The 27,896-nt window shown below is 40.8% G+C and overlaps 1 protein-coding gene across 5 annotated transcripts in view; it reads left to right on the forward strand.

Moving 5' to 3' along the window:
* The window catches only part of LOC127441623 (histone-lysine N-methyltransferase 2C-like), a 146,296-nt gene that overhangs the window by 111,181 nt on the left and 7,219 nt on the right, over positions 1-27,896 (forward strand). For 4 of the 5 annotated variants that reach the window (XM_051699226.1, XM_051699231.1, XM_051699228.1 and 1 more), the window contains 21 exons: positions 27-1,883; positions 1,992-2,311; positions 2,423-4,104; positions 4,573-4,684; positions 4,798-4,864; positions 4,948-5,011; positions 6,956-7,188; positions 8,541-10,112; positions 10,407-10,598; positions 11,182-11,349; positions 11,494-11,632; positions 12,113-12,254; positions 14,480-14,658; positions 14,769-14,905; positions 18,496-18,706; positions 19,563-19,702; positions 20,122-20,223; positions 20,370-21,501; positions 23,301-23,437; positions 23,935-24,065; positions 24,202-24,373. In XM_051699226.1, the coding sequence (XP_051555186.1) occupies positions 27-1,883; positions 1,992-2,311; positions 2,423-4,104; positions 4,573-4,684; positions 4,798-4,864; positions 4,948-5,011; positions 6,956-7,188; positions 8,541-10,112; positions 10,407-10,598; positions 11,182-11,349; positions 11,494-11,632; positions 12,113-12,254; positions 14,480-14,658; positions 14,769-14,905; positions 18,496-18,706; positions 19,563-19,702; positions 20,122-20,223; positions 20,370-21,501; positions 23,301-23,437; positions 23,935-24,065; positions 24,202-24,373 (8,889 nt within the window). The remainder of the gene's footprint in view (positions 1-26; positions 1,884-1,991; positions 2,312-2,422; positions 4,105-4,572; positions 4,685-4,797; positions 4,865-4,947; positions 5,012-6,955; positions 7,189-8,540; positions 10,113-10,406; positions 10,599-11,181; positions 11,350-11,493; positions 11,633-12,112; positions 12,255-14,479; positions 14,659-14,768; positions 14,906-18,495; positions 18,707-19,562; positions 19,703-20,121; positions 20,224-20,369; positions 21,502-23,300; positions 23,438-23,934; positions 24,066-24,201; positions 24,374-27,896) is intronic. The other variant, XM_051699227.1, reaches the window with a different exon arrangement.

Here is a 27,896-nt window from a genome sequence, read left to right on the forward strand (position 1 = left end):
GTTATATTTTTCACTAATTGTTGCAGCAAATGAGACAGAAAAGTAAGCAGCAAGCTAAGATTGAAGCTACACAAAAGCTTGAGCAAGTGAAAAATGAACAGCTTCAACAGCAGCAACACCCATCAGTCAGTCAATCTGATCATGACTCCTCTGTCAGTACGAAGAGCCCTGTCTCTTTGCAGTCTAATGATGGAAGCATGTCTCCCAAGTTACCCAGTTTAAAGAATGGGGTTTTAAAGTCACAGATGCCTGGCACACCCACTTCATGTTCCCAGGATGATGTCTTTTTACGTCCTCATCCTCTACCTCCTTCTTCTGGATCTCAGCCACAGTCCCCTCAGATGTTCTCCCCAAGCTCGTCTGGCTCTAGACCATCCTCACCCTGGGATCCATACTCAAAAATGGTGGGCACACCCAGACCACCAACTACTGGGCAGGGAACTCCACGCGGTAACTCTGAATCAGGGAAATCTCCCAGGGGTCATTCAGAACCCGTTGGTTCACCAACAGCCAATATAGGCAATGACCCTTATGCCAAGCCACCGGACACCCCAAGACCAGCAGGGACTACAGACCCTTTTCTCAAGCCTATATGCCCTCCCAGAGCAAATCAGACTTTGGAAGGGAGGCATCTTATTGGCTCCCCAGTCCATGATCCATTCTCTAGGGTGTCTGTTAGAAAGGAAGCCTACCAGAGAATGCCTCAGGGTAGGATGATACTCTCAGATCCTTATGCACATCCATTACTCACTCCTATCCCAGGCAGTAATGAATCAGGTTCTGTCCAGGTCTTTAAAACTCCTATGCCACCCCCTCAGGCTCAGGAACAATATGCAGGAATGCATCCACGGAGAGTAACTGGGGATCCCTTTGAAAGACCAATGATGCCCTCTCGTTCTTCTGAGGGATTCTCCCAGAATCAACAGAATGATCCATATGCGCAGCCTCCACTCACTCCACGACCTGCAGCAAGTGATGGCTTTGCAAATCCAAGGGTTCCACGGCAGCCCCAAAATCTACCATTTTCTCAGACTGGGCTAGTGGCACGCCAGCCATGTAGCCCATATACTCGTGCTCCTTCCACCCCTCGGCCTGACTATTCTCAGTGTGACCCATATGGACAACAACCTGCTACACCACGACCTTCAACTGACCCTTTTGTGCAGTCTCCATTTTCTAACCCTTATGCTAGAATGCCTGGCACACCAAGACCACATGACCCTGAACCCTTCTTGCAGCAGCCAGCCTCTCGCCATTCGGTCATGATAAACCAACCCTCCCTGCAGCAGAATCAAAACCGCATAATGTCTCCTATGTCAATGGACCCTTATGCACAACTCCCTGGAACCCCACGCTCAGGAATGGCAGACAGGTTCCCCAAATCTCCAAATCACCAAAGGACCCCTGAATCTTTCAGTCAACCTCCAGGACTGCCACGCATAGTAGGACCTGATCCTCATGCACAATCGATAGGAAGATCCCAGTCATTACCTAATGATTCATGTGTACATCCCTCAAGAACATTGCACGCTGGAGGTGCTGGAATGGCCATGGGACATGGGCCTATGTCTAGTCCAGATCCATTCTCTCCTCCTCAAATCTTGATGCAAGACACTTTTGCCAGTCCTACAAAACATGGACCACAGTCCCTCAAACATCTTGGAATGGCAAATGATACTGGCTCTCAGACACTTTCCAGTCGGCCCAATCAAACACCTATCCATGATCCCTTTGAGCAGGTCCCCATGATTTCACATCCTCATTTTGAAGAAAATAAAGAGCAACAAGGTTTGGTACAGAGTATCAATTCCCACACTATGGGTCAACCCAGCACTGAAGCTCAAACTATACCTCTTGCTGAAGCTGAGGAAAGACTCAGACAGGTGTGGTTTATTTTGTTATTACTCAATTTAAGATGATGTTGATTGTTGTGGTGCATTGTGTAACCTACAGTATGTAGTATACCAGTTAACATGTAAATTTGTTTGCAGCGTCAGCGTATTCGAGAACTGATTCTCAGACAGCAACAGCAAAAAAGTGCTATACGTCAAGAGAAGGGTGTGCAGGATCATCCTTTGGCCATGCCTCCAGGAACCCCTCAACACTGGAGTCAAGAGACTACAGGCCAGCAGAGTGATGCTTTTAATCGACCACCACCACCACCATATCCTGGTCCAGGACCTGTAAGAGTCCCTCAGAGATTCCATGGACCTTTCCCAGGAGACCAGCAGGGGCATTTCCCAGAAGGCCAGTTTCCTAGACCACAGTTTTCTGGGAATACTGACTCAAATTTAAGGCAGCTCGGGCCAAGGTGGGTAAATTTACATATACTTTTTTTGTTTTTATTAAATGTAGTTACAAAAGTTGTTCTGAACAGTTTCAACAATGCAAATAATGATAATGGTTCTCTTGTTTATTATAGGATGCCCATCACTCCTAGCATCCAAGGTCTTCTGGGAGCTCCAAGACCCCATCAAATGCAGGACTCAATAATGGAAGCTCATCCACAGATGAGACGGTCCATGTCTATGGACTTAGGAAAATCAATAGGAAGCTGTCCTATTGGAACCCCACATTTGCCTCCTCGTGGCATGCCCATGCAACAGCATAACATCATGGGACAGCCTTTCATTGAACTGAGACACAGAGCACCAGATAATATATTGCGTCTTCCCTTCGGACCTCCAATCATGCAGGGAAATCGAATGGAATCACCTTCACAGCAACGACCCCCAGGTTTCATGGGTGGGCAAGAAATAAGATTCCCCTTCTATCAGGTACCAAAGCTTATGGACACAACAATGAATCAGTCTCAGGTAGCTGTTACACAGATGCAGGGCTCTTTGAGCATGGGGAATATACATCAGGCCAATGTTCCACTAAGAGCTGGACATCCACAAATCCCTCTCACAAGGTCTATAAACCAACCTGCTTCCAATGAGACCCTCAGTGCTCCATTACTCACAAATGTTGCTGCTACACCTGCTGGACCAAATGATGAGGTCCCTTTATCCACAAATGAAGTACCTGAGGAGAAGATTGATACTGATGAATCTGATGTGAAGGACCTGGAAGATGTGGAAGTAAAGGACCTTGTAGATGCTGATTTAGAGAACTTAAACCTTGACCCAGATGATGGCAAGGACTTAGATCTTGAAACGAATGACCTGCATTTAGATGATTTTTTAACATCTGGAAAATTTGATATTATAGCTTATACTGATGCTGATTTAGATCTTAGTGAGGACTTGGATCTCAGTGATACTATGGAAGACCACACTGAAATGTCTGATATTCTAAAGCCAAAGGCTGAGAAAAAGACTGAAAGTTTTGATGGTGCATCCTCATCCTCTTGTTCTGCATCAACTGTGAAGGATATGGTTGACCAGACTGCTCAGTCTCAAAGCAACACCAATCAAGAAACTCCTCATGATCAGGGATTAGTTTCCTTGAAAGTAGAAGAAGATAGCAAAAATGGGATCAAAGATTGTCTGTCCCAAGAAACCTCTTGCAAGGATCAGCTAAATGATGGTGCTGCCATTAATCAAGTTGACTTGGAAAGTCATATTGATGCCACTTTACAGGTTGCAAAGACTGGAATTCATCCTAATGTGACTCCAGTGATTTCAAGTTTGCTGGTCAATGTACCATCAGATGGTGAATCACTAAAACAAGAGCACTGTGGGCAGTCAGTGGTACAAAGTAACCCTTCAAATCAGGAAACTTCAATGCAGCTCAGTTCCACTATGCTGAGACAAGGAAACTTTTCTGCGCAAGTGATGGACTCTGGCCTCAGTATAGACCAATCGTTGGTGTCTTCTAGTGAAGCTAAATTAGAAGTCCAAGTCTCTATTCAGGAACAAGCACAAAGCCATATTTTTGGTATGGATCAAAAGGATGCTCTACTCTCAGGGGAACAACACAGCATTCTTACTCAACAGGCAATGCTTGCACAGCAAGGCCAGAACAGACCACTGCTTCTGGAGGAGCAGCCTCTCCTTCTTCAAGACCTCCTGGATCAGGAGAGGCAGGAGCAGCAACAGCAAAAGCAAATGCAAGCTATGATAAGACAGCATTCCAGTGACACTTTCTTCCCAAACATAGGTAAGGGTCGTATTTGTTCTTTCTTGGTTCCTCAAGATTAGGTAATTTTCCTGGTTCTGTTTTATTTGTTGTAAGCCAGAACTTTCTATTTTGAACATCAAAATGATAAAAAGTAGAATAACTTTATAGAACTCTTTTAAAATGAGGTTGCACAAATTGAAAAACAGGGGCATTGTCCTGCAGTTTTCCTGGCAACCCTGATTGTGAATAATTTTGTTATGAATGAATAGGTCATCAAAAGTAAAATTGCACAAAAGACTTTGTAGCATTGTTTAATGTCATAACATTCCAATACCAACACCAATTTACTTGACCTAATTATCATTTTGAAATGGTTTTATCATAATATTTTACACGCTAAATTTTGTATGAATTTATGCTAATATTGTAGTTTATTACTTGTAGTGTATTTTACATTATATGACATTATATGATATGTTTGTGTTAACTTCCATTGCTTTTATTCAGATTTTGATGCTATCACTGACCCCATTATGAAGGCAAAGATGGTTGCATTGAAAGGTATCAATAAAATGATGGTACAGAACAACTTGGGAATGTCTCCAATGGTCATGAACAGGTGAGCTAATAGTTTGGCATGTTTTAAGATATTGCCAGATTTATTTTAAAGGAGCATCATTTGCACCTATATCACTTTCATTATCCCTCTCTCTTTCACAAACTTCCAATCAGTGTCCAGACAGGGCAGGTACCACCAAGCGCTGATGGAGGTTTAATGCCAGTGCAGTTGGCTGGACAGGCAAGACTCTGTTCAGATTTTCTTCTTACCAGTTCCATAATAATTAAACTGTTTTCTCATAGTACTGTTGATCTCCCAATTAGGATGGCAAACTTGCTCCCCACATGACAAGACCCAATCCTCCAAATTTTGGAACAGGATTTGTCCGTAAGTTTTTATTAATCGTAGATGTCATTACACAGTCCATGTACTGTAGTTTCTCTACCAGTTATGAAGCAAACATTCTGAAGTTGAAGTTAATTGTTCAATTATGAGTCTTCAAGGATGATTTTAAAGAAAAAAATGTCTGGTTATTATTGGGATTTTGGTTGCACAATAAACTGCTTTTGGGATTTTATAAATTTTGGACTCATGTAGCGTCAATAACTACGTTTCCATCCAAGGATTTTTTGCAAAAAAAGTTTTAGCGCATCAAAATAAGCTGATGGAAACGCAAATTATTGCAAAAATTTCACAAGTGTCGACATAATATTTTTCCGTTTAACTTGCATAAACTCTATGTCGATACTTCAAATGTTGTGAAAAACTGGTTTGAAAACACTTTTTGTCGAGAAATTGGCATTAACGCAAAAATATAGTGTCACATGACAGAATTTACCCCAATCGTTAGCCTGTGTTAATCATGATGACGGGATACACCCTTGAAAGCCAATTTATTGTACGTGATTATGGATTGGTCTTAACAGCATACCTGCACAGATCCGATGCTGCAAACATGACACTTCCAGGAGTGCCAACACAAATATCTCGTATCATGCACATCGACAAGTGCACGGAGAACAAATGAATGGCCACTGTTTGCGATTAATTTAATTGCGGTAGCCATCCGTTTATTTATTAAAGTTGCTTTTTCACACCATTCAAAATAATAGACGGCAGTCATGGAATTAGCCCATAATACAAAAAATCATATTATTTCTATGCACAAAGATGTTTTAAATTAAAAATAAATACACAATACATGGAGAAAAGCATAAGTGTGCTTTTTTGGAACACTAACATAGCTCAATTCTATAAATGATTGTTTAGCTTACTTTTGAAAAAATGCCGGCTAAATTCCCTGTAGTAAATTAAATAAATTACCAAACGAATAAAGCATTAAATAAAATAATTAATTACCAAACTAAAAAAAATAATATTGTTAGGCCTGTATACTTGCCTTCTCTTTACACAAACTTAAATTAGCCTTACCCTGTTTTGTAGATGAAAAAAGTCATTTTCCAAATGTTCTACACTTTTTATACTATAAACTATCAGAACTATTTGTCCAATGCAGAGTTCACTTTCAGAAAACGAGCTTTTGAACATTTAAAATATTTTAAATCTAACCCTCTTTACCTCGGATCGCATTTGCTGAGCTTCTTCAGAAAATGTCAATTGCATTATGACGCTAAAATTAATTTTAGATGACAATCAAGTTCAGTTGATCGTTAAAATTTGTGGGACAAATATGAGGGACATAATGCAGTTGTGATGGCAATGCTTTAGATTAGATGATTGTTCAAAATAGCCTATTCAATATCAGGAATGTATCATATGTAAACCCTGATATTACACTGCATCTGTTTTTCTTTAATAGTTGTGCACTCGGCATATACACATCGATGGATGGTCCTTATACTAAAACAAATTAGGGACATCTGGGAAGCTAAAGGTACACAATTAGCGATAAACACACGTTTCTGTATGGTAACGGCTTAAGGGCAGATTTCTTGCGCGATAAACCAAAACTTATGCGACAGTGTTTTTTTAGGCATGACGTCATCACGCACACCATTTTTATCGATAAAAGGTCATTTGAATGGAAACAGGCAGAAGATGGCAAATTTCGCAAAACAAATTCTACGCATTTTCACTTTGTCGATAACAAAATAGTGTGAAAAGTGGATGGAAACTAGGCTACTGTCTGTTCCCTTCAAGGTAAGTATAGACTAAGAATTATTTTATTCTATAAATCGATTTTAAAAACTATCAGCCTTTTCCAACAGCTGAGTTATTGTATCGGTCGAGCTCTATTTGTCATTATATATTCAATCCCAAAATACACTATCTGTGCCAGTATTTAATCATTCCAACCCTTTTCCATTCAAGATGATGCCCAGAAGGTTCAGTATGAGGACTGGCTCAGGGAAACCCAGCAGCTGCTTCAGATGCAGCAGAAGTTTCTAGAGGAGCAGATCGGAGCCCACAGAAAGTCAAAGAAGGCCCTGTCGGCTAAGCAGAGAACTGCCAAGAAAGCAGGAAGGGACTTCCCTGAAGAGGATGCAGAGCAGCTGAAACATGTGACAGAGCAGCACGGGGTGGTGCAGAAACAGCTGGAGCAGGTAAAGCAGACACACACTATCACTTATTCATGGTTTTATCCACATAGCTGCCTGCCATATACATCAAGCCTCAGAAAAATTATCATTCAATTAATCATCATAATAGCATGTATCCAGGTAAATTAAAAATATAACATCAATGTCCATTAACTGATAGTAATGTGTCTTGTCATTTGCTTTAGTCAGCTTCTCATTTGGCAGTTTTCAGAATTTTTAAGTAGTGGATACAAATTGATTTTGAGTATTTCCCTGTATTCAGGATTCATATTAAAATCAATAAAAGAGAGTAAGTTTCCTTTATGTTAACAGCTATTTTGCTGTAGTCACAGTAAAGATCACTATATCGCCACAAATTATGAAAATGAAAATCTTCATATTGTAAATGTACGAATGGTGCTGCCAACTTTGTCTATTGGAAACTGAAGTGCCTTGGGAATGTACTTGTAGCCATGGCCTTTCTAGTGTAATTATACAATCTCCTCTATCAGCTATTGTGAGAGCTCATTTATCCTTGCATTATTTGCATAGAAATACATATTTGCTTTATGACACTAAACTTACATTTTAAAACTTAAATAAGTGCCATTATCAAGTGAGGGCTTAATTGTGTTTTTTTTTTTAAATAATTTGTTGCCTTACATATTTAAGAAACCGCTACATAAAATAGGGGTTGAATAAATATGTAGATAAATGTAATGTTCTGTGTAACTATGGAGTGTAATGTGCTGTGTAACTGGCCGCTTTTGAAAGCGGTGCAGGAAAAACTGGTGTAGATGTCATGTGATTGTCTACCAGCTATTGTCTCTATCATATGTGCCATGTCATCAAGGCTAGTGAGAGTGAAGCAACCAAAGTACAATATACTAAAATATAAACCTTCCTTACATTTTGTCAAACTTTGTGAGATTTTTTATCAGGTCAAAAATAAAAAAGAAAAACGTAAAAAGGACGTTTTTTTACTTTTTTTTTTTAGAAATTTCAGTCATACTTAAGAATTTATGGTAACATTTTACAATAATGTTCCATTCGTTAACATTAGTTAATGCATTAGGTATCATGAACAAACAATGAACAACATATTTTTTACAGCATTTATTAATCTTTGTTAGTGTTAGTTAATAAAAATATAATTGTTCATTGGTAGTTCATATTAGTTCATAGTGCATTCACTAATGTTAACTAATACACTTTTGATTTAAAAAATATATTTGTATATGTTGAAATTAACATTAACCAAGATTAATAAATGCTGTAAAAGTATTGTTCATTGTTATGTTAACTAATGTTGTTAACTAATGTTAACAAATGGAACCTTATTGTGAAGTTTTACCAAATGTATATGCTTTTCCTAGATCCGCAAACAGCAGAAGGAGCATGCAGAGCTTATAGAGGAATACAGGGTCAAACAGCAGCAACAGGATGGCATACAGCCCCCAATGATACCTGGAATGCCAACAATGCAGCCACATGTTGGCATGATGCCAGCTGGACCACCTATGAACCAACCTATGATGGGTTCCGTGATGCCAATTCGGCCTCACCCTGGCCAGCCAGATGCAGCTAATATACCCAACACAACAGGCTGGTACCCTGGAGCTACTGTTCCCAGCGGAGGACTTCAAATGCCAGGAATAATGCCACCTCAAGTAGTGCAGGCACAGCCTTTACAGCCACCAGTTGCTGTGCCCAGTCAAGGGCAGACAGGTGGCGAGTCTCCTCATGTGAATTTTGATGATACCAACCCATTTAGTGAAGGCTTCCAGGAGCGGGAGCGTAAGGAGAGACTACGTGAACAACAGGAAAAGCAAAGATTCCAGCTTATGAAGGAGGTGGAAAGGCAGCGTGTGAAACATTGCATGGGGATGGAGCAACAACAAGTCCCTAACTGCCAAGATGGTAACATTAGAGCCCTTTCCCAGATGCCTTTTTACAACCAGGAGCTACCGCAAGACTTTATGCAGCCACCCAGGATGCAGCAGCAGATGCAAGGGCCAGCACAAAAACAGGGCATGCAGCCAGGGTTTGGAGGTGGGCCACCCAAACCAATGATGGGTAACGGGCCATTCCCTCAGGAAATGAGACCAGGATTTGTTTCGGAGAACCTAGCGGCACATGGGCCGAACTTTATCCAAACACAACCTATACCACAGAGATATCCTGGGCCAAATATGATGCTTCAAAATCCAGCTCAAGGGAATAAATTTTCAATGGAAGGGCCTACGCCCTTGCCTCCAAACTTTCCAGGTCCTGGGCCATCACTTATCCAACTGTACTCCAACATCATCCCGGAGGAGAAGGGCAAGAAGAAAAGGAACCGTAAGAAGAAGAAAGAAGATGATTGTGAGTCACTGAGAGCCCCCTCGACACCTCACTCAGACCTAACAGCCCCTTTAACACCCTGTGTCTCAGATACATCATCCACACCTACAAGGAACCCAATGATCTTTGGAGAGCATGAGCTCTGTGAGACGTCTCAGCCCGGTTCATCTACTCCAGGCTCCATGTGCAGCCAGCCCCACTCTGAACTGGAGCGCCAGCTCTCTGAAGGCAGCAATGGTGGAGGGGCCGAGATGGGCATAAGCCATCAGGAAATGCATGACAGGATCCTCTCCAACATCAAATTGGAGAAGGTGGAGGCAAGTGAGTGCCATGGAGATAAGGGAATGGAGATGGAATTAGGATCAGGCATGGTCAAGGTGGAAGGAGACAGGGAAGGAATGTTGCCTGATCCTGCAAGCCAAAGCCCAGCAAATAGCTCGAAAGTAGAAGCTGGGAATGAGCTTCTCAAACACCTACTGAAGAATAAAAGAACCCCACCTCCTGTACTGCTCCACCAAAGATCTGAAGACAGCCTGAGGTCAGAGGAAGATGGATCTGTAGACAGCAAAGCTTTTTTGCGGCAGACCTCAATGGACAGCACTGGGGTGAGTCATTGATTGGGATGTAACATAATGTTTTTGGTTCAGATTCTGATTCCACATAATGATTTCGGCTCCTTAACGATTCCATTAATGATTCTTTTAGTTTGAAGTACCTGATGATCCATAAACATAACCGAACATCATGGAAAACCTTTGGTTCCAGTATTTGTTTTTTTTTATTAACCAGTTCTAAATAACAACTGGTTCTCGGTTCCCAACTCTTGTCACAATCAGAGAGTAATAGCAAAACAAATTCTTGAACTTGAACATTGACAATTTTATTGTTCCTTCCAACAGACATTCTCTGATTCAAACCACCCTGATTTCCCTGGGTCATTACTTCCAGAGGACAAGAAGAAGCAGAGGAACAAGAGGGCACCCAAGAGTGGGGAGAGACCAGTCCCCCGCTGTAAAAAGAGGAAGAAAGAGGAAGATGACAGTCAAGCAGTGTTTTCCTCTACTGAGCAAGTAATGACCCAGTTAAAACAGGTAACAGATAAAACATATCTTCATCTACAAAGGTGTGCTTTGGCATTGTGAGATGCCGCCATTGAACTGTGTTGCAAAAAACTGACTCTCAGAGTATTGTAATAGTGTTCCATCCACATTTGCAGTATGAAAAAATGAGATGTTCAAGAACTGTTACAAGAACCAAACTGCATGAAAATCCTTTAGTTCTAGTATAAAAAAAACCAAACAAAAAAACCCCAGAACTGGTTCTGAATAAGAATAAAAAGCATAATTAAAAAAAGTTGTAATTTCCCAATCCTAGTTATGTGTATTGGAGAGATTTGTGCACAGGTCTTTGACACTGTGAAAATACAAATTTACTGAGCCTTAATTATTTGCTTTGAATATTTTTAAAAATTCAAGTCTTTCTCAGTGCTAGGTATTAGATCACAGTGCAGTTGCAATGCTCTTCAAATGAGAAGTTGTCAGGTTTCAGACTAATTAATTACACTCATGTTGGACCTCAAGAGTCCAGGACTCTTGGCTTTTAATGCTTTTCTAAGCATGACCTTTATCTCACAATTCCCATGTGTAACTTTTTGGTCTCATTCTTTTATTGCAGCAGCAGCTCTCTCTTTTGCCTCTAATGGAGCCTCTGGTGGGGGTGAACTTTGCACACTTTGTGCCCTATGGAGGCGGAGAGCTGGACGGAGGGAGCCGTCTCTCAGGCACATTTGGGAGTGCCTCATTGGACGGTGTTTCAGACTATTACTCCCAACTGATTTATAAGGTAATAAAGAGCAGACGTCGCTGTAGTAGTATCAAGAACAGCTATAATTTTATTACATAAAGTCTCGTGACATCAGTAGTAAAGTTCAGATTTGTCTTATTAGACAAGCAGATGGTGACTCATATTTTTATCTTTCTACTGCAGAATAATCTGAGTAACCCCCCCACCCCTCCTGCCTCCCTGCCCCCGACCCCTCCTCCGGTTGCACGGCAGAAGTTGCTCAATGGCTTTGCCACAACAGAAGAGCTTGCCAGCAAAGGTGCCATCATTGCTGGGCATGATGGTGAGTGGCAACTGTGAAGTCCATATTCATAGTGATTCATTTACCACTTGTAGCCCAGCCAATGGACCACTCCCTTTTGACTAGAGAGAGAGACCGATAATTGGTTTGACCGATATTTTTAGGGACATTTTTTTGCTGCCATTCCCTCTTTTCTACTTAATTTGTTATGGGTTATTCAGTATTGGTTACAGTTTAGACAACAGTTAGACATGCCCCAAATCAAAAATGAAAATATATTTGCGACCATTTAGATTGAAAAACAACTTTGAGTAAATATAATGACATAAATAATAAGAACAGCAATAATAAGAAGAATTTATTATTTTTATTGTTACTATTATCATATCAGAATATCAATATTGATTCTACGTATCAGTTAAACAACACTTAAATATAGAACATAGGTTTATTACTATCAGTTACTTAGCTTATTTAAGTGGCAGTATTACACCACTGACACTGGGTCCTCTTTTTTAACAGTTACCAAAGGGCTGCTTTCGAGACCACTGCAATTTAAAGCTGAGGAGGAGCTGTTGACTCGAGGTCTGGCTCAGGGTCCCAAAACTGTGAACGTGCCAGCCTCTCTTCCCACCCCACCCCATAACAACCATGAGGAGCTCAGGTCAGTCACACAGCTGAGATTACACTGCCCACTCAAGTTTTAACTTTACTTTTATTTCACCCAAGAGACCTTGAAACATATTTCAGATATTTTCAGTCATGAATCTCTTAGTCATTGTTTTAATTTTGCCAAGCTCTATTGGAGTTTGCAGAAATGAAAATGACCAGAGACTCAAGAAGTCTAGTCCTCAAAATGGGCTTGAAATTAATATGTACTTAAAGACCCCATGAAATCAAAATGTTTAAAAATGAAATCAAAAGAGCTTTTTGGCTTTTAGTCTTTTTGCTTTTGGCCATCTATATGCTAGTGTACAAAATTAGCTTTTAGCAGATATATACATAAAATGTACAGTCTCTTCCTAGAAAATGGACCAAAAATATTGTTGGCTCATCTTTGACTCAAAACAGCTTTTTGTCCAATAAAATGCTTTGTGGAATGAAAATTTCCACCAAAATGATAATTGCCACCTGCTTCTAGTGTTGTCAAAAGTACCGGTACTTCTATACCAAGTTGTTAATAAAATAAAAAAGGTGTCACAATACCAGTGTTTCTGCAGTAACGGTAGTACCGAGCACTGACTCAATATGATGCCGTGTGCTGTCTGTTTGACACACGACTGCTTTCAAATGCTCTTTCACTTATTTGAGCGTGCGCTCTGTTACTCCTTTTACACTGAAATGCACAATTAATAAAATAAAAAATGTGATATTTACTAGTGTGATTATTAAACCATAAAAGGCTGCAGTCTTTGTCTGTATTCGAGTTGCGTGCTTTAAATGAATGCATGAAGCAGGCTGCTCATAACTCCAAACTTCACAGATATTGAGAATAATTCACGTTGTATGAGATGACAAAGCAGAGCATTAATCCACTGTAAAGCATGCAGCACATGTAGACCATATATTTATAAAATTAATTCACAGTATTTGTGCTTTGACGATTACACTGGGCCATGTAGCAAATTGTTTATCAGTCAGAAGAAGTGAAGATTCTGTCGAAACCACACATCAAAATAAAAGCTCACGTCAAAATATAAGCGCATTTCGAAATAAAAGCTAGACACCTGAAATTGAAGAAATTGCAACAGAAATATAGTACTACTGTATAGTAAAATGTAATATTCACTTTAGTAATAGTAATAATAAGTAATGATTAATAAATTATAAAATGAATAACAAACTAAAAGAGTGCTGTTGTACTAAATACATGTTTGTTAAAAACAAAATGCAGTGAAATGTTGAAAAGTAATTATTCTATTTTTACTTGTTCAAAGTTTTTAAAAGTTTTACAGTTTTGATGATGAAATTAAACTTTGATACATGGAATTCAGGAAAAAAAAAAAAACATTTTAAAAGGAAAAAGGGATTTCAAAATAAAACAGATTTCAGTAGGGCCCTACTTAAAAACACTTAAGCAATGCATACTTCATTAAGAAAAACTTGAAGTAAACATGCATTTCTTTTAATTTATTATTTGGAGCTATTGAAATTGAACTTGAAATAGGCTTAAGATGTGTGTTCAATAGCATATTACCATATTAGCATATCTGAGCTGTGGTATCGAAATTGGTATCGAGAACCGCAAAATTTCACTGAGATCAGTACCGACTACTGACATTTTGGTATTGTGACAAAACTACCTGCTACCGATTAGCAATAACAAGTAAACCACAATTCTGCGATGTAAACTAAAGGCTGTTGGCTAAATAAAGTGACAAGCCTTTCAATATGTACCGCTATAACTTCCTGTTTTACTAGGAGATACTTCACCAATAGAAAAAAATCAAGTGTGGGTTTTTCATGGGGTCTTTAATGGAAATAAAATATCTGACAGTACTTTGAAACGTGCATATGGTTAAGACAAATAATGACATTAATGAAATTCATGAATATTAGATTCTCTAGCTTTTTTCAGCTTCTCAGTTGTAACTCAATGAATGTCAGAATCAGAATCAGAATGAGCTTTATTGCCAAGTATGTTTACACATACAAGGAATTTGTCTTGGTGACAGAAGCTTCCAGTGCACAAACAATACAGCAACAAGACATAGAGACAGAGAGAAAGAATGTCTTTCTCTCATCGTTCTAAACATAAATAACTAATATTGGCATTATATTCTTTCATTTTCTGTCTAGCATAATTTCATGTACAGCTGCTTTGAAACAACACCTGTTGTGAAAAGCGCTATAAAAATACATTTGACTTGACTTGACTCATACACACAGGGGACAGGAACACTGTGAAGACCGAGACACCCCAGACAGCTTTGTCCCGTCTTCATCCCCAGAGAGTGTTGTTGGCATGGAGATCAGTCGCTATCCAGATCTCTCATTGGTCAAGGAGGAACCTCCCTCTCCAGCCTTGTCTCCTGTAATCCCCATGTTTCCTGTCTTTAGGGGCAAAGGTAAGGAGTCTTTCTTTTTCAGTGCCTGGACTTACAGTACACTATAGATGTTCTTTGAGCTGTTGGTCACCACAATGGATCAGATTTTGAATTTTTTTCCCTTATTCCAGTCTCAGAGTTCAAGCTACGAGAGGTCAAGACAGAGGCTTCATCTATGTTCTTCAGCTCTTCGTTTGGATCAGCGCAGAATGGTTCCAACACAGGACTTGTTTCAATTGCCATCACCCTGAAGCCAGCTGCTGCTAAGGTGAGTGCTCACTGTGAAGAGGGGTGGATGAGAGAGAAAACAGTCAGTATGTTTACAAGCACTTTAAAATTTTTATTTCAGTCAGACTGAAATGGCACCAGTCCAATTTTTGCAAAGACAGATGTGATGAGGAGGAGGGCGGGGCCGGGCCGTGAGTCTGCACCACTGGCCCCCAATCGGGTTAATCAGCCGAGGAGAGGGATAAGGCCGAGCCGGATGCGGCAGTTCGAGAGAGAGAGAGAGAGAGAGAGTCATACGCAGCTGCCATGTGTGTGTTTTGTGTCTTTTTGTTTCATTAAATATTACTTTGATTGTTCAGCCGATTCCCGCCTCCTCCTTGCCCATTTTAACCCTGTTACATTGGTACCGAAACCGGGAAGGAGGAGGGATGCGCTGTTGTGGAGTCCTTGCCACTGCTGTCCGCCCAAAGGAGCAGCCGCGGCCATCCACCAAGGGCGGAGGGGCTCGCTACCAGTCACCAGAACGTGGAGGTGTGTTCCATCCACCAGGGGTCGGAGAACTCACGCCACGGCTGCTCCTTTGGGCGGACGGCAGTGGCGAGGACTCTATGACAGTGCATCCCTCCTCATTCCCGGGCTTCGACACCAATGTAACAAGGTTAAGATGAGCAAGGAGGAGGCGGGAACCGGACGAAGTATCAAAGTAATATTTAATGAAACAAAAAGACACAAAACACACACATGGCAGCTGCGTATGACTCACTCTCTCCAGAATGCCGCATCCAGCTCGGCCTTATCCCTCTCCTCGGCTGATTAGCCCGATTATGGTTCATTGAACAAGCATGGAAAACATTGTTTAAACCCTTTACAATAAAGATCTGTAAAGTTATTTGGATTTTTACAAAATTATCTTTAAAATACAGTGTCCTAAAAAAGCCCTCCTGCCCTCCTCCTCGTCACAACAGATTAACAGACCTAGAACATGTGTTTTTAGATAGACTTCATCCAACATGTCCAGACACTTTGATCGGACCACAACTGGCCTCGGCGTTGTGCCTTGCTTGGTCCGAAAGACAGGTGATGTGTGACTAGGGTTGCCAATTGTACTTTTAAAGGGAACAGAATTGCATTCTGAAATAAATCCATATGGGACGCAGTTTGTCCCATATTTTAGTGCTACATCCAAACAGCTGAGAACATTTCAGTATTAGGTTGCATTTTAATCATCTTCACATTCAATTGTCAATGCTGAAAATTACAGATTAGGATGTAAAACACAGAGAGAAATGGACCTGTGACATCGCAATTAAACATAACATTTCATTACATATGTCAGTGCTCATTCTGGAAGAGAGAAGTACTCCAGTGATAGGGGAAAAAACTATGGCACTTCTAATACAGTACAGCTTATTAGAAACGTTTAACATGAGAAATGCTTAATGTGGCATAATGCACTACAACAACCATGGAGACAAACCAGGGAGGATGAAAATTTTCTTATAAACATTCCCCTTGTGATAAACTCTATTTAAACATTGACACTATAATCCACATAGAAATACACTAATATACACTGTATGTAAGTCCCATAAAAACCCATTATAAGGTGTGTTGGCCCTGAAAGACCAAAATATATAAACTCAGCAAAAAAAGGAACTGTATTTTAAAGATAATTTTGTAAAAATCCAAATAACTTTACAGAACCATAAACAATTAATGAACATGTACCTGTGGAACGGTCGTTAAGACACTAACAGCTTACAGATGGTAGGCAATTAAGGTCACAGTTATAAAAACTTAGGACACTAAAGAGATCTTTCTACTGACTCTGAAAAATACCAAAAGAAAGATGCCCAGAGTCCCTGCTCATCTGCGTGAACATGCCTTAGGCATGCTGCATGGAGGCATGAGGACTGCAGATGTGGCCAGGGCAATAAATTGCAATGTCCGTACTGTGAGACGCCAAAGACAGCACTACAGGGAGACAGGAAGGACAGCTGATCGTCCTCTCAGTGGCAGACCACGTGTAACAACACCTGCACAGGATCGGTACATCCGAATATCACACCTGCCGGACAGGTACAGGATGGCAACAACAACTGCCCGAGTTACACCAGGAACGCACAATCCCTCCATCAGTGCTCAGACTGTCCGCAATAGGCTGAGAGAGGCAGGACTGAGGGCTTGTAGGCCTGTTGTAAGGCAGGTCCTTACCAGACATCTCCGGCAACAATGTCGCCTATGGGCACAAACCCACCTTCTCTGGACCAGACAGGACTGGCAAAAAGTGCTCTTCACTGACAAGTTGCGGTTTTGTCTCACCAGGGGTGATGTTCGGACTCGCGTTTATCATCGAAGGAATGAGCATTACACCGAGGCCTGTACTCTGGAGCGGGATCAATTTGGAGGTGGAGGGTCCATCATGGTCTGGGGCGGTGTGTCACAGCATCATCGGACTAAGCTTGTTGTCATTGCAGGCAATCTCAATGCTGTGCGTTACAGGGAAGACATCCTCCTCCCTCATGTGGTACCCTTCCTGCAGGCTCATCATGACATGACCCTCCAGAATGACAATGCCACCAGCCATACTGCTCGTTCTGTGCGTGATTTCCTGCAAGACAGGAATGTCAGTGTTCTGCCATGGCCAGCGAAGAGCCCGGATCTCAATCCCATTGAGCACGTCTGGGACCTGTTGGATCGGAGGGTGAGGGCTAGGGCCATTCCCCCCAGAAATGTCCGGGAACTTGCAAGTGCCATGGTGGAAGAGTGGGGTAACATCTCGCAGCAAGAACTGGCAAATCTGGTGCAGTCCATGAGGAGGAGATGCACTGCAGTACTTAATGCCCCCTAAGAAGTACATTTACAAAGTTAGTCACATGTCTGTGAAATTTGTTCAGTTTATGTCTTAGTTGTTGAATCTTTTTATGTTCATACCAAGTTTATATACATTTTTTTGTCTTTTTATTAGCACATGGCTTAACTTTCTAAGGGAACAAAACACTTAACAGAAAATATTCTCCATGGATTGTGGATTCGTTCTTTTGGCATAAGATAGTGGGGTTTTTTTTATTAAAGATTGAGAGAAATTGTCTCTAAATTTGGATCTGGTCACTTCTTCAATGTGAGTCTATAGATTTATTTGTTTTATCATGCCCCAGGCAAAAGTTCTTTTAGTTAGAAAAGTAATAGCACACCTTCTCAATAATACACACAAGTGGTTCCCAACTCTGTTCCTGGAGGCCCTCCAACACTACACAATTTGGATATCTTCCAAATCAAACACACCTGATTCAGCTTATCAGCTCGTTAGTGGAGAATCCAATACCTGAATTGGGTGTGTCAGAAAAGGGAAATATACAAAATGTGCAGTGTTGGGGGGCTTCCAGGAAGAGAGTTGGGAACCACTGATCCACACAATTTGAGGTTCCATTCATGTTCACAGCATAAACAATACTGGGTGAGTATTTCAAATCCCTCACCCTTAGTATGAGCAATAGGAAAAGTGATGCTTGCCTTTGCAAGCTCCACAAATAATATATCTAAATAAAATATTCTGTGATATAATAGATCTAAAATCTTTCTCATTCCATGTTCTTTTGTTATTTAATATGCTTCGCTTTGCTCTTTCAGAACATCACTGATGTTGTAGCAGCCATTGCTAACCTGATCCGTGTAAAGATCCCCAGCAGTTATGAGGTCAGCAGTGGACCAGGGACTATGGGGGCCATCAAGACCTCCATGGAGCCACAGCGTCCAGCCTCTGCTCTTCAAGAGCCGAATGGACCAGGGACCCCACAACAAGGGCCACGACAACTGAAGCTTCATCAGAACCATAACAAAAGTGAGGAAAACCTACTTATAAATTTATATTTTTAAAAAAGCATTTAGAAGTATTAAGCAAGGTGAACATCATAGCTGTCAACTAAGCAAATGTATCAGTAAACAACCAAAGTGTAAATTAAGATTAAATGCAAAATGATTATTAATATTGAATATATAAAATTGATATATACTTCGTACTTTTTAGCTTTTTTGACTCTCCCTTAACACTTCAAGAAGTTGTATATACAATATGGAATACATAAACTTTCTTATTAAAATGTCGCCAAAATACATTGAAATTAATAGAATAATAAATGGAATCACATTTATGCTGCATTCTACATATACATATCTGGCAATGACAATTCGGACATGATATTAAGGCTTATCTCAAATAAAGGATGCTATCAAAATATGTCACAAGCAATTAGGCTATTTAGCTGTAGATTTACAGTAACCTGATCATGACAGCTTAGTTCAATTGAGTGTACATATACTCAATCCAATCATGGCATAGCAATCGGGATCTAATTGTTGGTCCATCAGTTGTTAACTGTGCAGTATTATGTCTGTGTCTGGCTCAGGTGCTGAGGGAAAATCACTATTGATTTTGTGAACAATTGGAGAAGCTACTTAAACAGACCAGTAATCTTGGCCTGGACTCTGTCTTATTGAAGACTGCTCATGTGTGTCAGATACTCACTTAATGAATGCACTCAATCATATTAAAAGCCTCAGAATATAAGATTACACCCCATTTATCACAGGGAAATGACACAGCTCTCAATTATAATTGCGTAACTGCTGTTTTTACTCAATCTTTACACAACTGGAGGAGCCAGTTCTCTTTATTGAAAGCTGCTGGTCTCTTTCAGGTCTGGTTGATGGTAGAGAGCAGTATGAAAAGTGGCGGGCCAGCCTGGGGCCGAAGCAACAATGTTGTCGACACTGTAAAGTGGTTGTCTTGGGTAACGGTGTGAGGAAAACTACCAAAGATGAGCAAGGCAAAGCACTGGTATGAATATGTTTTGATTTGTTCATACTGTATTTTGAAGTTGAAATGACATTCGCCACCCATTTTACATCCATTCCAAATGAAACATTTCCAAATTAAATATGGTATCCTTGAAAGAAATGGGCAGGACTTGATTTTATCCATTGGGAAATGATTGGATCATGAAAAGTGGGCGTTCCAAACCAGAATGTATTGATTAAAGATTCCGAAGACAAACTTTTTTCTGTAGAATAGCGTACACTGATGAATGATTGGCAATAAGACCAGGAACGTGTATTATGGAGGTACTGTAAATAGTGTCCATTTTGATTTCATGTTGACTTTAAATGAAATTGGCCTATATTAATTATTCTTACTATAGACACCACTTAAATCCTCCTTAACAATTTCCCAACTTCTCTTCCTATGGTTTATCCCAGGAGTCCAAGTTTAGCTCAGATGGGGGTCTGGTGTTCTGTAGTCATAGCTGTTTCATTTTGCACTCGTCAGCCTCGCAGTCCAATGGAAACATGGACAACAAGGTTTGTTTTTCTCTGTCATAATAATCCATACACGTAATAACTTTGTAAAAACTTAGTGTGTGGTTGATTATACAGACTTGTATGAATTACTCTTGATTATACATGATGTATGTTTTGTGTGTCATGTGTCTGTGTTGTAATTCTAGGCATCTGTTGCTCTCCTCCCGGTAAGTCCTTCCAAAGTCCAGCATCAGTACAGCAACAACATGTCCTCGCTGGATGTCCACTGCCTGGCGCAGCTCCAGCCAAAGCCGTCCCCTCCCTCTCTGACCCCTCACACAGTCTTTACCCCAACCGAGCCAGGTAAAGCAATCAAGACAGAGCCGAAACCTGAATCCATAGCAGAGAGCCATCTTAAAGTGACAGTTAAGCTAAAACCGTGTTCCCAAAACCAAGACAAACCTTGGCATCATGGCAAACGCTGGAAAGGCCTGCGCTGGCGAAAGTGGACAGGACAGATTGTGATACCGAAAGTTGCCGCCCAAACATCAGAGTCAGTCGAGGAGCTCCTGCAGCAACTGAACTCATCTCTACGGCCCTGCTCCATCACCCGTGACCGACGGCAGTGCTGTTTCTGCCAACAGGAAGGTGATGGGTTGACGGACGGTCCTGCCAGGTTGCTCAGCCTAGATTTGGACACCTGGGTGCACCTGAACTGCGCCCTCTGGTCCTCTGAGGTCTACGAGACACAATCTGGTGCCCTGATCAATGTGGAACTGGCACGCCAGCGTGGGCAGACTGTGGTTTGTGCGTTTTGCCATCATCTAGGTGCCACCTGTGGCTGTCATCGCCTGCGTTGCCTCAACATCTACCACTTCACTTGTGCCCTTCAAGCTGGCTGTACGTTTTTTAAGGACAAAACGATGCTGTGCCACCAGCACCGGCCACGGGGAGCTGGAGCCGCCATTGGCTTGCATTTAGAACAGCAACTGCGTTGCTTCTCAGTGTTCCGTCGCGTATTTGTGCAACGCGATGAACTGCGACAACTAGCGGCGGCCGTGCAGCAGCCTGAGCGTGGCTACACCTTCCGTGTTGGCAGTTTGTTGTTCCATGCAATGGGTCAACTGCCACCTGCCCTGCTGCCCACGTTCCACTCATCAACAGCCATATTTCCACCTGGCTACGAAGCAAGCCGGCTCTACTGGAGCATGCGGCATGGCCTGAAGCGCTGCCGATACGTCTGCTCAGTGGAAGAGCACGAAGGCCGTCCGGAGTTCAGCATCCGTGTCGTAGAGCAAGGCTACGAGGACCTGGTTCTCACCGACACCACTGCGAAAGGTACAACACGAAAAAGCGACAAGTTATAAAAGCTGTCTCCAAGTAAATCTTGAGTTTTACTTCTAAGGTGCCACGGCAGGTGATGGGGCATTTTGTGGATTGTTTGGTTTCTGTGATGACACACTGGGTAGCCACGGACCCTTTGAAATCTTATTTGTCCAAAATTCTGCTCCACACAACTGTACATAGTTCTAATTGGTTGTGATTGTCATGTTGCACATTCATTGTGGGTAGACAAATTGCTTGTCGCATGAAACTTGTTGCATTGTGCCTGGTCATTCTCCATACTAATAATTATATCAGATTCACATTGGGTCTTAATCAGGCGTGATGCAACAAGTCATTTTTCTGTCCACATGGAAAGCCACACTGTTTAATCCACATAAAGGGCTGTGAAGCTGAACTTTAGGCCAATAAGATTTTCTTGTGGACTAAGCTACCTAGAGAAATGGAGTCTTGTCACTTGTTACAGTTATAGCTGCTTAAAGGCCTGTTCACACCAAATCTGTGATGATTTTGCAAGATGAACTTCCAACGGAATGTCTATTCACACCAAGTCCGTAAAATATGAAATAAAAAATTATTTCACCCCTATATGTGATGCTGTTGCTGAATTACAAACATTTATACCAGTCTCCTGCCCTCAGGGTATTTTAGTGCTCCTTGGCCCGCACCCTTCAGCAGTCAGTGCTAGAGATTAATTTATTTAATGCTGTTAAAGCATTTATTTACCTGATTTGGCATAACTGTTTCATTATGTTCTTTCCATGGTGTTGATGCATTTTGAGGAGTATATAATCAGTTTTTTTTTATGCGAGTGAGATGAGTAAAAGGCGCTGTTGGATATTTATTTGCACATGTATTTTGCTATGAGTATATTCCAAATGGACTCCCAAAACCAAATTTTCTTTTTATAATGCCTATATATAATTTAGTATATTAAATAATGTAGGCTACATTAAGACAAAACGCCATAAGCAGACTTTCGATAACAGAACGGGTTTATGTTTGCAGTTTGCAGTACAATTCATTTGCAGTACAGGTTCATTTTAAGTATATAATTTGGGGGGGCGGCGTTGTCCAATGCTGGTGTTTGCCAGTTGATAAGCACCATCCAACGCACAGGATTGAGCAGCGACTCTGGAAAAATGACAAAAAGCTTGTATCACATTGGTCAGTCAGTCAGTCAGTCTGAAGAAGAAAAAAAAGGAACACTCTCTGTAAAAAAAAAACAAAACATATTGTCAGCGGAAGATTTGTCTGACCCGATGTGAATAGCGCCATAGGAATGCATTGTTCTCGTTCCATAGCTCATTCAGAACGAACAATTGCACTGAAAAAATTTACTTGGTGTGAACAGGCCTTTAGACAAAAAAAAACTTAACACGGAATTAGTGGATTAAAAGGGAAGAGATGGGATTTATACTAAGCCAAAATGCAGTTACTATGCCAGCACTGAACCTAAGAAAAATGGCTGTTGCGTTTTTTGATTGTCCAGTCAAATGTGGATATACTCTGTTTCCTTAAATCTGTGCATAGTTGAGTCAACCCCGTTTGTCAAATGACAGATTTAGGGACAAAAAAGTGTAGTTACTGCATTTGGCCTTTGCAGGGCAGTACAGGTTGATGCTTAATCGTGTTGTCATCATGGTGATACGCTATTATGGATATTTTGGTATTACTCTGAAAAGTCTTTGTGTTGTCATTTTAAAAATACTGCTACAAGGCAGTAACAGCAGTTTATTTTCAGTTTATCTTCTGTTCTGACGTCTCGTTCATTCTCACCGTGTCTGTTGTAGGAGTCTGGGACAAGGTTCTTGGGCCTGTGGCAGAGCGGAGAGCCGAGACGGGCATGCTGAGACTCTTTCCTGTCTATCTGAAGGGAGAGTATCTGTTTGGCCTTACCATCTCTGCAGTTACCCGCATTGCTGAATCGGTAATTACAGTGAACCTTAGGCCAGAAACATACTGTATTTAAGTGCACAAGCACAGACAAGAATGCTTGGCTAACACATTGCAAGCATGTGATCCATTTGTGCATAGCATGTCTTGTGTCACTATGGTGTCAACAATTCTCAGTACTGTAAGGTGGCGATAGAGTTACCTTCAAATGTCTGTGGCATTAAACTGGATGTTAGTTTTGTTAGAATCATGTTTTTAAGATCTAACTTACCAGATTCAAACTGTTGCTCTGTGGTAGCTGACCTGAAAGAGAAAACTAACCATACAGTAGAAGAAGACTATGGTTTACACTAATGCCCTTTATAGCACCCCTTGTGGTAACTCTGAGAATGCAACACATAATTGCGTTGTGTCATGAATTGTGCTCATTTCGAAAAGTCACAAATCGTGAAATCAAGCTTGTGTAGCTAGAAGGGTTTGCGTTCATGTGCAGTTTTCAGTTGAAAAACTAACTTTGTGTTTTATGACTAGCTGCCAGGTGTGCAGGCATGTTCAAGGTATCGATTTCGTTATGGCCATAACCCCATGTTGGAGCTTCCACTGTCAATCAATCCATCTGGCAGCGCTCGTTCTGAGTTGCAGACCTTCCCCCACCATGAGAGGTCAGTATCTTTTTTGGCAAAAGTTTGTATCGGAATCATGATAAAATTGAAATAGATGTGTTTTGGTGCAGATAGCAACGCTAATTAAATGTATTTCTTTATTTCTGCTATTTTCTCTGCTCACACATACACACAGGTTGAAGATCCTCTCTGTATGGTCCAGAACATCTCACTGCATCCAGAACTCAGCTGTGGCAAAGAGTGGATCATCTCACAGCAAACACTTTGTGCACTCCAAGTCATCTCAGTACCGCCGGCTAATCAGCGAGTGGAAGACAAATGTTTATTTGGCACACTCCCGCATCCAGGTGAGTCCATGAACATGAACCACTTCGTGAAAAAGAAGAACATTGTATTTTATTTAATTCTGATATTATTGATGGTTCTAAAACACAAGAAAATTCAAATTATGATAAAGAACAATAAAGAATTCAAATAATAAACTCTATAAAGAGGTTCTGAATCTTATTTTTGTATTTACTGTTAAAAATGTATGCAGTCTATATTACAGCAACAGTCTTTGTTTATGTAAATATATGACCATATCTGGCCTTGCCTTATTTAACATTTTATTGTTACATTTTATTTGATTAATTTTGTCTTTAGAAATCATTGATATTACATTTTAATGGGACACCTACACCAAAATTAACATTTTTCAAGAAAATTCAGATAAATCCCTTCAGACTGAACCTCAGAAGCAACTACAGTTTCTGTCATTCTCTTAATATGGGCATCCCACTAGCCAATTTTAGTTGTATGTTAATTTACATAGTCTTTTGGAGAATCTGAAAAAGTTAGTATGCTTGGGCATGGCTGTGACTCTCAGGGAATGGGTGTTAACAGTCGCAGCAACTCAACTCCCTGCTTTACTTAATGGCCCTACCAAACCTGAAGTCAACTTCTGACTCATTGTTCAGTTGCTTAGACAGGCTCATGTGGCCTTGGGAGGGACCAGTGAGCACCTCACACAGAACTGACAAGACATTGGCTGGCTTTGATCTGATCCAAACTTTTTCTCAGCAAATGCAAAGCCACATATTGCAAACACTGATACTCCCCTACCTATTCTGTACTGAGCGGTTTTCCTGGTGGTCTTTTTTTCTCTCTGAATCAGCGCAGAAACATACTTTCTATGAAAAGCCTCGGAGGAACAAATACACATTCACAGGATAAAGTCAGAAATTGCATCCTAATTCCATTTTTTTTATTTTTTTTTTTTATTATTAATTAATACCACATTGCACATACAACACATCACAAACAAATAAAAATACAGCAAGAAAATTCAGTGAATTGTTTGTGCAGTGCTCCTTTTCTTATTTCAGCAGTCCCTGACAGGGAATCAGGAAATGTCAGAGGCAGTTGTTTAATCGGTCACCCCTTTTCCATTTTTAATCTGTGAATGTGACAGGTCTCTGACAGAAAAGGGCCAGATTTCGGCAAAAAACAGTCAGTAGAGGTGACACACCCCTGGCCAAATTGAGTTGTTAAGAGTCAGCTTGTGGGAAGTTGCCTCAAGAGCATCTTAATGAAAAAGGGCTCCTTGAAGCCAGTGTTATTGACATCCTTTCCATTTGGCAGGGTAACACGGACATCTAAAAGAGCCACAGCTGATCCAGTGTCACTTCCAGTTCCATGCTGAGCTCTTTTAAACCATGCAGGCAAAAAAACAAAAACAAAAAAAACAACAACAACAGTTTAATCACTAATAGATATCTGATATCTCATTTAGTCAGTGGCCCAAGCCTGATAGTAAACTAATAGCACACAGTCCTTACAGCCTTGCTGTGCAGTTTAGAGTAGTATATAAGCTTTTGAGGTTCTAATGATTAATATCTTGTGTTTGCATTTTTAAAAGTTGCTTTGGAAAAAAAAAAATTATAATAAAAAAAGATGTCTAAATATATGTAAAATACCTGTAAAAGTGTAAAAATACTTCTTAGGGGAGGTCCATGAAGTTGCTTTGGATGACAAAGTCTAAATAAGTGTAAAATAAATGTAAAAGTGTAAATGTACTTCTTAGGGGGCATCCATAAAGTTCATTTGGATAACGAAGTCTAAAAATTTATATTTTAAATGTAAAAGTCCCAGGTATACTTAATATAGTTAAGGCCCAGGTATACTTAATTTTTGCGCGTTCAGGATCGGCTCAAGCCTGGTTGACCACGTTGCCTTTGTGAGTATACTCTTCTGACCATGAGCGAATACGTTTGATGCATGCCCACTACAACTTCTTTGTGATACTCTTTTAGTACATTCAATAGCAGGCGCATGCAACGCGCACAGCCGAGGACCGAGTGTGTGGGTCAAGAAAGTCTAGGCGGCGCGTGGTCAAAACACACAGCTGTGCTGATGAAGCAATTTGCATCACACATACAGTGCACGGAGTGTACTTTGGCCTTAAGTGTACTACTTAGGGTGTGCATAGGGTTGTTTTGGATAAAAAAAAATTTAATACATACAACAAAAAGAGTAAATGTTCTTCTTAGGGGGCATTCACACAGGATGTGTTCTTGTGTTCCAACAGCTTGACAGAGCACAATGGAATGCAAAAGAATAAAAAATTTTGCAGTGTTGACCTGACTTTAACTCTACCCGCTGTCTTGAAAAAGCAAAATTCATGGCGCGAGATGCAACACAAAAGCTAAAGATGTTCATCTGACGCATGTGTACATAGCCCAACATAGGGGCGATATGTTCGCATGTCATAAAATATCGATATATTGATTATTGATCGGCACGTTATTTTATTGTTATTTTTAACGATTTTGAGTCATCGTTATATTAAAAATAGCCGACATTTAAATTAGAAGCCTGATTTCTGTGCTTACATTTTACATTTACATTTATTCATTTGGCAGACGCTTTTATCCAAAGCGACTTACAAAAGAGGAAAACATAAGCAAATCATCTTAAGGAGACAGTGGTATGAAAAGTGCCGTATTACAAAGTTTCACTAGCATCAGAATAGTATTCAAAACAGAATAAACAGGATTTATTTTATTTATTTTTTTATGAATGGTTAAGTGCTCATGGAAAAGTTGTGTTTTTAGTTGTTTTTTGAAGACAGGGAGTGAGTCAGCTTCACGGATGGAGTTGGGAATGTTGTTCCACCAACGTGGTATGATGAAGCTGAAAGTCCGGGAAAGTGTTTTGGTGCCTTTTTGTGTTGGTACAACAAGGCAGCGTTCCTTAGCCGACCGCAGGCTTCTAGTGGGTGCGTAGCTCTGCATAAATGATTTTAGGTATGCTGGAGCAGACCCAGTGACTGTTCTGAATGCCAGCATCAGAGCATTGAATTTGATATGTGCATCAACCGGCAGCCAGTGGAGAGAGACAAGGAGTGGTGTAACATGCGCTCTCTTTGGTTCATTAAAGACCAGACGTGCTGCTGCATTCTGGATCATTTGCAGGGGTCTAATTGCACATGCAGGGAGGCCTGCAATGAGAGCGTTACAGTAGTCCAGTCTAGTTATGACAAGTGACTGGACAAGCAGTTGTGTGGCATGTTCAGAGAGGAAGGGTCTTATCTTCCTGATATTGTAGAGTGTAAATCTACATGATCTTGCGGTCTTTGAGATGTGGTCTGTGAAATATAGTCTGTTGTCGATGGATACCCCTAGATTTCTGACCGATTTGGAAGGCGTTACTGTAGTTGCACCCAGCTGCACGGTGATGTTGTGTTCAACAGCAGGTTGGCTGGGAAGACAAGGAGTTCAGTCTTGGCTGGGTTGAGTTGCAGGTGGTGCTCCTTCATCCAGGCCGAGATGTCTGCCAGACAGGCAGAAATTCGAGCAGTCACTGTGGTGTCGTTGGGCTGGAAAGACA

Source organism: Myxocyprinus asiaticus, chromosome 5, assembly GCF_019703515.2.
Source record: "Myxocyprinus asiaticus isolate MX2 ecotype Aquarium Trade chromosome 5, UBuf_Myxa_2, whole genome shotgun sequence".
NCBI lineage: Eukaryota > Metazoa > Chordata > Actinopteri > Cypriniformes > Catostomidae > Myxocyprinus > Myxocyprinus asiaticus.